Genomic DNA, 11,424 nt, shown 5'->3' with positions numbered 1-11,424 from the left:
ATTCCTGGTGGGGGGAATCCATCTCCAACAGCCACCCCGAGCTGTCCTAGCCCCAGATCCTGGGAAGAAACTTCCCCAAGGGAAGGCAGCATGGGAGTGGGCACTGACTGCAGCACCCACTGGCTGTGCCCAATTGTCACCCACCCAGGGAGGTGACTGTCACCTCTGGGAAGCCCAGCCTAGGAGGGACTGTGAGCACTGCAGGGGCCCTGAGAATGAGACACTGAGACAGGGAAAGCCACAAAAACACCTTGTGGGCAGAGGCAGTGGGTGGCAGTGCCCAGGGAGGTGGCTGTGGAGGGCAGGGAGCCCAGGGGACGTGGGTCCTGGTTGTTCTCTCCCTACAGCCCCACACTCCATGTCCCACCAAGCCCCTGCTCTGAGCCTCTGCAGTCTGTACACAGGAGAGATGAGGAGAGGGGTCTTGGCCATGGAATCCTGTGCACGGACATAAGAACCCCTGGCAGGCCCTTGAAACAGACATGGCTCCTGCTCTGGAACAAACCTCCACCCAGAGGTGACGTCCCGACCCTCAGAGCTGAGTTTGCTGTCCTTCCTGTGTGTTCTTCACACAGCACTTGGGCACAACTGGCTCCAGGTTCAGCTTGGATGACCCTCCCAACCCTTTCCTCTCCTAGTCCCACCTAACTGCTGCAAACAGGAGGGAATCTGCTGCAAGGAGCTCACATTGAGACACTGAAACCTGGGTTCTCCATCTCCAGCTCTCCTAACGTGCAGGAGGAGGAAGCTGGCAAGTCCTAGAGCTACCAACACCACCACGACCCAGGCAGGGAACAGCAGGGGGCTGTCAGACACCCCTCACCTTCATGTTGACCTCCTCAGCTTTCTGCAACTCAAACGCCTGTTTGGATACTGCTATTTTGGTATCTGCCATGAACTTGACATCCAGCATTTCCTTCTTGCACTCTGCCTCCTGCAGAGAGGAAACAGAGAGCAGAGTTCCAGGGTTTGCTGCTGGAGCAAAACATGCAGATCTGGGGAAGCCCAGCAGGTCTCTGGCCTCACCCGGACGCCGACGTCTCGCTTGGCTTCTGCCACCCCAGTGTCTGCATCCCTCGGGACAGCTGCAGTCTGGGTCTTCCCCAGGGAGCTCAGGTAATCCACTTTATCACTGACATCCTGGAGAGGGGAAGATAAGACATAACTGCTTCCAACAAGCCACTCCATCTTGCTCCCTTCCACTTGAAGCTCAGAGCGACTACTTGTGTGGCTAAGCCAGGGTCAGACCCAGCCAGGCCAGCAGGCATGGCTGGGAGAGGCAGGCTCTCCTGACATCCTCTGGCTGGCTCCTTGGAGGATCAGTTCTCAGGAGCTCTCTCCAGGAGCTGTGTTTATGGAGCCAGCTGAGTGCTCTTTGCCCAGCTGCCTGGACACAGGACATGCTGCAGTGACTCATGGAAACTCCCGGCTGGGACGGGCTGTCAGCTGGAGCCTTCCAGATGCCCGTGGCTGAGGAGCCAGGGCCAGGCTCTGCTGTGCTGGCCCTGCAGAGCCCTGTGTCTGGGCTCACCCTGATGGTGAAGCTCAGGATCTTGATGCCCATGCAACCCACATCGGGAGCTGCCACCTCCCACACCAGCTTGGCAAACTGGTCCCTGTCCTGGTAAATCTGCTCTACTGTCAGGGTACCTGCACAGGGAAGGAAGGTGAAGCACTTTATTTGGAACAGGTAAGACACAATGATGTGGGTCTAACCTCAGCAACATCCTTCTTGCCCCTGATCCCTCCAGGTCTGGGCACAACCCTCTGCCCGGGCCCTGCAGTTGCACTGACATCTCAGTCTCACAGGCACCACCACCACACACACCTGTAACCCACGGGGACTCCAACATCTCTTACTGCAGGCACTGAAACCTCCCTTATCACAGCACAGCAGGACCTGCTGCAGGGGAGGAACAATCTAAGATGCCACCTCTGCAGAGGAATCGCCTTCTGGGGCTGCTGCAGTGGCAACGATCCTGCTGGGACCAGCCAGCAGAGGAGGGAGAAAGCTGCCCAAGATGCCTTCAGCAGCCTGAGCCTCTCTGCACCTAGGATGGAGCGCAGATGCCTCTCCAGTGTCTGAAGGACACTTCACATCTTGCACGTTCTTCCCCAAGAACTGCTCGCAGGCCACAGCCAGAAGCTCCTTCTCAGTCATTATCTTCACCTAGAGAGACAGGAGACAAAACCAAAGGGACTGAAGGGGCCTATCCAAAGAGGAACAGGCACCCAACAGCAGCAACAGCACCACCAGGCTGCCAGCCCCCCCATGCTACCAGTGCTCCAAAGGTCCAAGCTGAGCTGTCAACACACTGAGCCAGGCCACCAGACCAGGTGGTGACCCCCTGCTCCCTGCTGCTGGGACAGCCCAGCTGCAGCAGCACCCAGGGCAGCCCCTCTGCAGCCCCTGGTGCAGCTCAGCCTGCAGAGGGGCTCCCTGCAGCCATTGATCCCACAAAACCAGCCACTAGGGGATGTGGGGACAGAACCTGGCCCTACAAGTCCCACTTGATGAAAGCTTTACCAAAGAGCCCTAAACTACCAATTCAGCCACTGCACCAACACCAGACCTAGGAGGAGAGGGCTTTCTATTACTGCTATTTCTATTACTACTATTACTGGCCAAAAGCCATTTCATTGCCTTCCTCTTCCTCCTCCTTCACTAGAATTAATTTTTCTGACATGGGAAAAAGCAGAGAACAAGAAAGAGTCCAACATGCCCAAGGAGCAGTTTGGGAACACGGGCTCTATTCAGCATTCCCTGTGAGGAGAGATGAGACAAGATGGCTGTAGCATACTGGTTTGTCCTTTCCTGGTTGGGAGCTCCCAGACACCCTTCATGGTGACCCCAAAGTGTTGTGGCCAGGATCTGGTTGTCTTGCTCTGCATGGTCAGTCTAGTGATGAGCCCCAGAGGTGGGACACAACTGCCCCAGGGCTGCTCTCACCTCCCACAGTCAGGGCCAGATGTAAAAGGATCCCCAGGCCCAGACAAGCCAGGTCTTAAAGATGGTCTTGCTGCCCATGGGCTGCTTTCTAAAGGCAAAGTGGGGTAAAAATCCCTCTGGGTATTGTAGGCAGTGGAGATGGGGCTCTGCAGGGCTCAGCTATTAAGAACTACAACCCACCAAGGTTACAGTGTCTGGTGGCCACTTCCAGTCTGAAGGCAAAGCCTGGACAAAGGGACTTCTGTATGTCTGGTAGCACCAGAGAAGGCAGTAGGGTCATACCAGCACCTCTGGGTGCTGAGCAGGTCCCACAGCACCCTCTCATGGAGACATCTGGGCTGGGCACTGCCTCCTGTTTCATGAGATGCTGGTGGCATCCTGTGTCCTGCCCCATCCTGGCTGGTCCTAGCTAAGGTCTCCAAAGCTTCAGGTGCTGCACAGGGGCCTTTGAGGGCCCCAGTGCACATTCCTGATGGGTCCACAGCCTACAGACCTCATCCTGACACCTACCAGACTGCTTTTCAGGGTTGAACTGCTGGCAAAAGCAACACAATCAGTTCTTGAGAAAGCCTGGTCTGACAGCCCAGGAGTCTAAAATGATCCTGCAACTCAATAGCAGCACCCAGCCCCAGCATTGCCAGAGAGCAGGACACCTGTGACCAGCCACCACCCTTTAAGGAGATCAGAGGTGGACCACGTTACAAGCAGTGAGCTGACCAAGACTCTGCTGCCACAACCCTATTCCTAGTGATAGGAAGAAACACCAGCCTGGGCTATTTCCTACCTCTGCTATTCAGGTTGGGCCTCCCAGTCAAAACCCCAAACTGAGCCTGGGGCAAACGTGGGAATCCTCTTCTGCTTTCACCCCAAGGCCTCTGGGCTCCTTCCAGGCCAGGCCACTGTGGTTTCCTGTCCCTGCAGCCCTGGCCAGCACTGTGCACTTCCTACACAAGGGGGAGTTGGGAGAGCTGCTCACGTACAGGGAGAGGGCACAGGGCTCATCTCAGCAAACGGGAGGTTTTTTTGCAAATACCAAACTCAATTATCCTCAGCAGCAACGTTTGAGGTGTCCATTTGCCAGCAGTTCCACCTCTCCAAACAATCCCCACCCTTCAGGAGTTATGGAGAGGAGGGACAGGCCACGGAGGGGGATGTTTGCTAAGAGAGTCCCTGTGGCACTTAACAGAAGCAAGGGAGGATTCAGGCTCTGAATAAAGCCTGGAGACCCCAGGGGAGCCTGGCTCTCTGCTCCCTGGGGATGTCAACCTACAAAGCAAGGGCTGCACAAACCCACAGAGAGCTGAGCAATTTGCTCTCAGCTTGTTTCCAGTGTTTCAGACAGGACACAGTGACACTTGGTGCATCTTCAAAACGTCATTGGCATCAGAGAGAGAGCTGAGCTGGCAGGGAATCAGAGCTGCTACAAAACAATCCCAGCTGGAGGATGGATCCTGCTGCACCCAGCCCCAGCCAGCTGCAGGCACAGCCAGGGCTGAGCATGGACAATCCAATTAGCTCCAGGCTTTGAAAAATGCTGTGGAAGGATCCAAAGCCCAGCATGGCCCAAGGCAGCAGCATCCCAGCACACCCCAAGCACTCAGCCAACACAGCAAGGAAGCTCCTGGTGAGCACTCATGACATCCCTCTTCAAAAAAATGCATCTTCCTGCACTTTTTATTACAATGGCAAACATTTTTAAAAGGTGTTTCGCTGGTGATCAAGTGCTTATCTAGCTCTTTTCCTTTTCTTGCACATTTTCCCTTCAAAGGAAAATGTTTGCCTCAGAAGTGCTTCTCCAAACTTAAGTTAAGCTCTGCCATGTGCATCCCCTGCTGCCTCAAACCTGCCTTCTCTGCATGGCAATTCCTTGCATCTCACAACCCTAAACCTTTAAAATTAATGGATAGTGGGGAAAAAATGAACAGTGAGAAGAGAGAATAACATGACCAAGGTGAACTGGGAGCTGCATTTTCTAAATCCAAGCACCTGGTGATCCAGCCTTCTGCTAACATGCACCACCCAGCCTGGACTGTTCTGTAGGCAATGGAAGGATGACCCAAAACTGGGACAAAAAGGAATGCTGGCTTCATAGAAATACCTTTTCTAAAGAGAGAAGGAAAAGCCTATGGATTTATGAAATGTCCATGCATTTTGCCAACCATGCCAAGGCCACCATGGGACAGACGAACAGCTAAATGGATAAAAAGAACTGAAAAATTGAACCCAAAGATACTGGTTCACCAGGATGAGCCCAAGGAGCTGGCTCCCATGCTGGTGCTCTGGCATGTAGCCACGTTCCACAACAGCAGCAAGGCCATGGATTACCTGCTGTTAAGTCACCATCCTGCCCAGCCCTTCTGCCATGTGTGACAATCCAGAAACTGCTCCTGGCAGAATCTGTGCCCCCAGCTGTGCTCAGACACAGCAGGTGGCTCCTCTGCAACATCAGGCCAGAGCAAAGTACAAACCAAGGGAGGGACCTGCTGCTGGGGGGGAGATCTGCCAAGTGCGGGTCTTTTGAGACCTAACAGCAGCCATGGTGCTCCTCCCTGGGCTTTGACACACATGGGGCTTTGGTCACCTCACTGTGTCACTCAGCTGCTGCCCCTGGCCCTGCTGCTCCCCACAGGGACATGGGCCTCTCCTGCAATAACAGACCTGGAGGTGCCTTGGACACATGGTGGCCACAGCCTCTTGTGCACCCTGAGAGTCACCATCTCAGTTCCACACACCCAGAATGAGCTGCCAGGAGGAATTTTCAATCAAAGCATCCAGCTGCCTGGTCAGGGAGACAAACTCAGACAAAAGACAGCAACATTTTCTTCCCAGCACCCTCCCCAAGGCAGGACCTGGTCACAAGGGCAGACTGTGGATCAGGGCAGCAGAGCTGGGAGGTGTCTCAGTATGCTACCTACCACATGCAGCAAGAGCTGGTTCTCACCTATGAAGGAGGCTCAAGAGAAGCAAAACTCATTTCAAGCCAGGAATTTGACACACAGATTTTAGTGCCTGGAGGGACCAAGTTCTTTCTTCAAGTTTAAACTCACCATGAAGAATTACAAGATCCACTTGCTAATAATAATAATAATAATAATAATCCAAAGCAACATAATGTTTGGTATGATCTCAGGAGTGAACAGCTCAGTCCCAGAGGGCCACACACAGCTCCAAGGGCACCACGGTACATCAGTATTTCCCAAACAGATCAGGTCACCCCCACACACACCTCATTTGCCACGTGGACAAATGAGGGACCAGAAAAAGAGGAAGGATTCTGGGGAAAGGAGAGGTCACAACCCCCTTCACAACACAGGACATGCTGTAGCATGTCTGAACCAACAGGGCCATTGTGGGTTTATACAATAATTTATTTCAGAGCAGTTGGCTTCTGTTCTGGACAACAGCAACCTCTTCAGGGGGAAAACCAGATGTAAGTTAGAGACACGCATTCCTGAAACGATGTTTTGGAGTTACTGTACCTGTGCCACACCTGTGACAGTTAAAGCTCCCCCCTCAGCCGTCTCTACGTCCTCACACCTGGGCTGTCACGTCATGATCTCTAGGGAAATCCTGCCAAAAAACGTAAAATATTTGCACGTTTCCAGGTAACACACACTCAGCTCTTCCCCTCACATCTCCTGCCCCGGGCTACCTGCTGCACTCATCACAGGTAATGTGAGACAGGAAGAGGACACAGCCAAGGGGCTGCAGCTGTGACCACAGACAGACCAGACACTTGGGCCAAGGAAAAGATTTTCAGATCGTGTTTAAAAACAATTTATCATCAGAGAAAGGCTGGGAGATGGAAATGACACCGTGAGCCTTTCCTTCTGCTGGGCTAGTGAGGTGGCCAGCAGTTGGCAGCTTTGGGAGCCCAAAGGGTGTTCTGTCAGAGGCTCATTGTGCCACACTGCCCAACGCTGGGGTCACTGGTTTAAAAGCACAGCATGGACCTGGGCTGCTCCTGCCCACCCTGGCAGGAGCCCTGGTGCTTGGCAAAACCTGGCACTGATGCTGCAAGAAGCAGCCCTGCCTTTGCCCTCACCAGGTCAGCATTAACACAGACTCATCTCCTGACTGGGTTCACCTCTCTCTCTATTTTTCTTGTGTCCCATGACCCAAAGGCAGAGGGAAGATCTTCAGGGCCATGCCTGTGTCAGGCACCCAGGAACAGATCCTGCAGCTTCACAGTTTTATCACTCACCCAGTGCGGGCTCCAGGTACTTGGGCCAGACAGGGCAATCTTGCAGGTCATGATTTGTCACAAGAGACATGCTTTGCCATGGCAGGTTCTGCTTCAGGAAGCAAAGCCTGGCCCTTGTGTCACCCACAACAAGCCAGGAAGGCGTTGGGAGTCAGGACAGAGAGCCAGGGGGCAGGGAGCTTGTGTCAGCAAACATTAGATGAAACATTTGAACCATGAAGGGGCTGCCCTGGGCTGCTGCCTGCACGCTGAGTTGCCCCAGGTTTGGCTGGAGGTGCTGAAATCAATCTCTGCAAGTTCATGCCTGCCTTGGCCACTGTCCTAATTAAACTGGCACGCAAACTGGGAGCTGATAAAACTGATCCCACTGACCAGGAAGCACAGAGGCATTTTTTTGCCATATGGGCTCACAGCTTTAATCAGCTAGTGCAGGATTTTAGCCTTCTAAAGACCTAATCTATACTTTGAATTTAATTTCAATGCTGTGCTGCTTCTTAGTCAGCAAGTCACAGGGAAGCCTGGCAATTAGTGTCACATCAGGTCACAGCTGCTCACAGGGCAAACACTAGTCCTGCATGCTGCAACCCAGCCAGGGTCTCTATGCTGTACTTTCAAACGTGACAACATCCAAAACAGGCACTTGTCTCCATGTGGAGGAGAAAAGGGTTGAGTGGAAACCTATATCCAAAACTGCAGAGCCAGGTACAGTTGCAGTTTCTCCCTAGAGACACTGGTTTCCTTTTGAAACAGCACAAAACCTGCCCTGAATCCTGGGCAGAAGCCCCTCTGGCCCACTTGTGGCTCCACACAAAAGCTGCTGCTCTTCTGCTCTCCACCAAGCACACAGTGGGAAGTGCTGCTCAGGAAAGGGTTACAGCTGGAGCAAATGTCTGCAGTTTTATGGGAAGGAATTTGGAATTTGCTAAGTGTGCATCTGTCTCCATTACCTACAAACTGTGCAGTGTGCCCCAGGCAGGTGCCCCAGAAGGGGAAGGAGAGGAGGGTACTGAGATGTCAGCTGTCCCATTAGAAAGCCATTAGTTTTTATGTTATCCTGCTGCTGCTGCTGTTGATGCTGCTGCTGCTGTTGCTACTGCTGCTGCTCCAGAGGGATAAAGAGTTAGACAGGAGGTTAGGAAGCTGGTGGGTTATTACCTGTGCAACCCCTGTTACATCTACTGGGACCCTCTCCGATGTCTCAATATTCTCACAGTGACAGAGGATGGTCACAACATCCAAAGACAGTCTGAGCAGGAGGAATAAGGGTGGGACAGCAAATACACAAAGCAGTTATCAGAGAGAAAGACACTCATTGTAAAGGACAGACCAGACTTTCAGGTTTCAGCTTTTCCCTGGTCAGTTTGCCTTTCTCCCCCTGCCTGCTCCCAGGGCTGGGGCAGAGCAGCCTCCCTGCTCAGGGCAGGCAGTTGATAGATTCTACTTGCTCTTTGAATCAGGATAAACAGGCTGGGGACTTGTCTCCACCCTGCATCCCATAAGTCACTGTAGATAAAACTGGACCATGCATCCCACCTGGGCTGTCATCCTGGCGTAAGTTGGAATTCTCTGTTGGAGCCATCTTCACACACAGACAATTCCTTTCTGTAGCAATTTAGATGTTTCTATGCAAACATTTAAGAGGAGACACGGAAATTAAAATGATGGGGACCTGGTTAAGGTGAGAAGATGCTTCCAGGTGCTGAGTAATAATCACTCAGTTCCCCCAGAGCACACAATACTGAGCTGCCTCTCTCACTGCTTTTGTTTCTGACCTTTAAAAAGGGACAGGATTCTTTTTTTTCTTTTCTTTTTTCCCCCAGTCCTCAAGGTTACAGCAGGGTAAGAGCCCAGCTCCCTGCCAGCTCTAACTGTTCCTTTTGTTCCCAGGTTAGTGCTACCTGGTGGGATGCCACTGACAGCAACACAATTGCTGCTGTCTCTCTAGCTTTCAGCACTGGCAGTTCCAGACAAGATGTCCTAATTTCAGGGGAGGAAATCTACCTTACTCTCCATGTGAATGCAGCAGGCTCTGTCTGGGGCACAGCTTCTGGTGTTTGGGAAAGGCTCTGCTTTCAAAAGGAGAACTAAGCCCCATATTCCTTGGCATGAAGCAGGAGTAGAGATTTTCAAGTAGAAGATTTGTTTGGGTGCTGGCACTCCTGTTTAGAGCCCCATTTGCTAAATAATGCACAGACCTCTATCCTATGACAGCTCATTCCTGGCAAGCAGCTCCTGGCCCTGGGCTTAGCCTTTGCTGGACTTGCTAGGGCAGTGTTCCAAATACATCTGCTATCTCCTGCACATGGCAGGTCAAGGTTGTGCTCTGTTTTCTGGACTTCTCACACAAAAAGAGGAGGGAGGAGCAGAAACCATTTGTTCAAACCAGCAGTTCTCCCAACAAGAATGAATTTTGTATGGATCAAATGCAGCCCTGGGGCACTGAGCCCACAAGCTGGACCTTCCCTTCCCCTCCCACCAGCACTGGAGAGCCCAGAAAGATGTTAGCTGAGACCTCTTCATGCAGCCAGAGCACTCTGGGAGGCTCTTGTAGCTATCCTGGCTACCAGCCACCTGAGAGCTGCCATGACTCAGTTGCCAGCAGAAGCCAGGACCCCTTGGAACAAGCTGTGTGACCCCCAGGTGGCAGCAGCTATGGTGGTGTCATCTGCAGAGCAAGGGCAGCACATGCTCACTCTGTCTGCTGGTGGCAAACTGTGAACTGGGGAAAAGAGGTGGCAAGACCTGGCAGTGAGGGTTAACTACAACTTCTGGCCATCACTTGGTGCAAAAACCCAAAGGTCACATCTTTGGCTTTTTTCCCTTATTATTTCTTACACAGAGGGAGGAAACCTGCATTGGTAAGCATGGGGGAGGTGCTAGGAGAGAGTAACATTCCCACATATCCTGGAGATGAAATGCTACAGTAGCAGGACAGCAGCACTGTCAGTGTGTTAGTTCACAGAGCAGCAGGGTAGGAAGCAGTGAGCAAAACCCACAGCTGAGGAAAGGGAGAGAAAGGAAATCCCATTATTTCACTAGGAATGCAGTCTGCTCCCAAGGTGGCAACAGCCAGCAGATCTTTAGGAAAAGAGACTTGAGGAGCAGGAGGGGGCACTGGCCCATCACATGCCACAAACCTGTTTGTTACTGGTGAGGGTTTGGGTCATACTGGGCAGAACTCAGCTCCTCCTGTGAACTGAGGGATCAGCCAGCCTGGTGGCCCTGCTGCCCAGCACCTCTGCCAGAGCCTGGGAGCACTGCCAAAGCAGCAGAGGAGAGCAGGGCTCCTGCCTTCCTCAGCACCCACAGCACCAGCACAGGAAGAAACACTGACCAGCCAGGCTGCAGCCCTCTCAGCTCAGTGGACAAATAAAAAAAAAAACCAACAACAAATTTTAAAAAATAAAATCTGACTTCCTTGGGTTGGAGGAGAGGTGTAGACAGGGAGGCCACACAAACAGTAGTTCAGCTGAAAGTGTGGGATCTTTCTTCTTTGTCTTTTGCATGGTGATGCACAGTTATCCCCACCCAAACAGTCAGCACAGACCTACCCCATCCTGCAACTTCACCATTATTTACTGTCAGGTAAGCCTGAAGTGACAGGATTAACTCCTGCAGGGCCATGGACAAGCTCAGCTCCATCACTCAAAGCAGGCAGAAGGCAGAAGCTGAGTGGTTTTGAGTGACCCTAAGTTCCCCATGCCCCAAGGCACACACAGCTCCTTCCAGCTCCAAGGCAGCTTTCCCTCAAAGGACCAGGAGCTGGTCACTCAAAGGCTGGGCTGATGCTCATCCATGGCTTCACATCCAGTGCCCAGACCCATGTTCCTAAAGATCTTGCTGACAGCCCCACTGGGATGCCTCTGCCTAATTCCTACTCCAAACCCCACAAAGTACAGGGGTTCCCTTACCTTTGGGTGTCAGTGATGCACCACCAAGCCCAGGCCCAGCCTCCATACACGTACTGCTTCACATCAGAGCCACAGCAGCCACCTGCAGCACAGCAGAGCAGAGGGGTAGGAATTACACACACAGCCAGGGAAAAACCTGCACCCAGACTGAGTCATGAGCAAAACAACTTCCCAACAAGCCTCTGGTCCTGAGGAAAGGGCATCCTGGGGGGGGGAGTCGTCAGTCCCCCCAGCTCCTGGGAGCAGGGGAAGCACCTCAGCTACCAGTGCTCCCAACACAAGCTCTGCAACACAACCCAGAAGAATCAGGCATGTTTGCAGTGTCTGAGAAATAACGAAGACAGAAAAAACACTTCCCA

The 11,424-nt window shown here is 52.7% G+C and overlaps 1 protein-coding gene across 1 annotated transcript in view; it reads right to left on the bottom strand.

The window, feature by feature from the left end:
- Nucleotides 1–11,139, bottom strand: part of LOC104387852 (flotillin-2-like) — a gene marked incomplete at its 3' end in the record, with an annotated part of 22,072 nt that extends 10,933 nt beyond the window's left edge. Inside the window, 8 exon segments of the mRNA XM_009996646.1 lie at nt 346–394; nt 824–934; nt 1,027–1,140; nt 1,532–1,650; nt 2,052–2,092; nt 2,094–2,170; nt 6,430–6,520; nt 11,066–11,139. Coding sequence (XP_009994948.1) covers nt 346–394; nt 824–934; nt 1,027–1,140; nt 1,532–1,650; nt 2,052–2,092; nt 2,094–2,170; nt 6,430–6,504 — 586 coding nt within the window.
- Between the last annotated feature and the right edge of the window lie 285 nt (nt 11,140–11,424).

The sequence above is a fragment of the Chaetura pelagica genome, unplaced genomic scaffold (genome assembly GCF_000747805.2).
Source record: "Chaetura pelagica isolate M959 unplaced genomic scaffold, ChaPel_1.0 scaffold1814, whole genome shotgun sequence".
In the NCBI taxonomy this organism is placed as follows: domain Eukaryota; kingdom Metazoa; phylum Chordata; class Aves; order Apodiformes; family Apodidae; genus Chaetura; species Chaetura pelagica.
The sequence above is the reverse complement of the archived record's forward strand: the minus strand, read 5'-3'. Positions and strand labels throughout refer to the sequence as shown.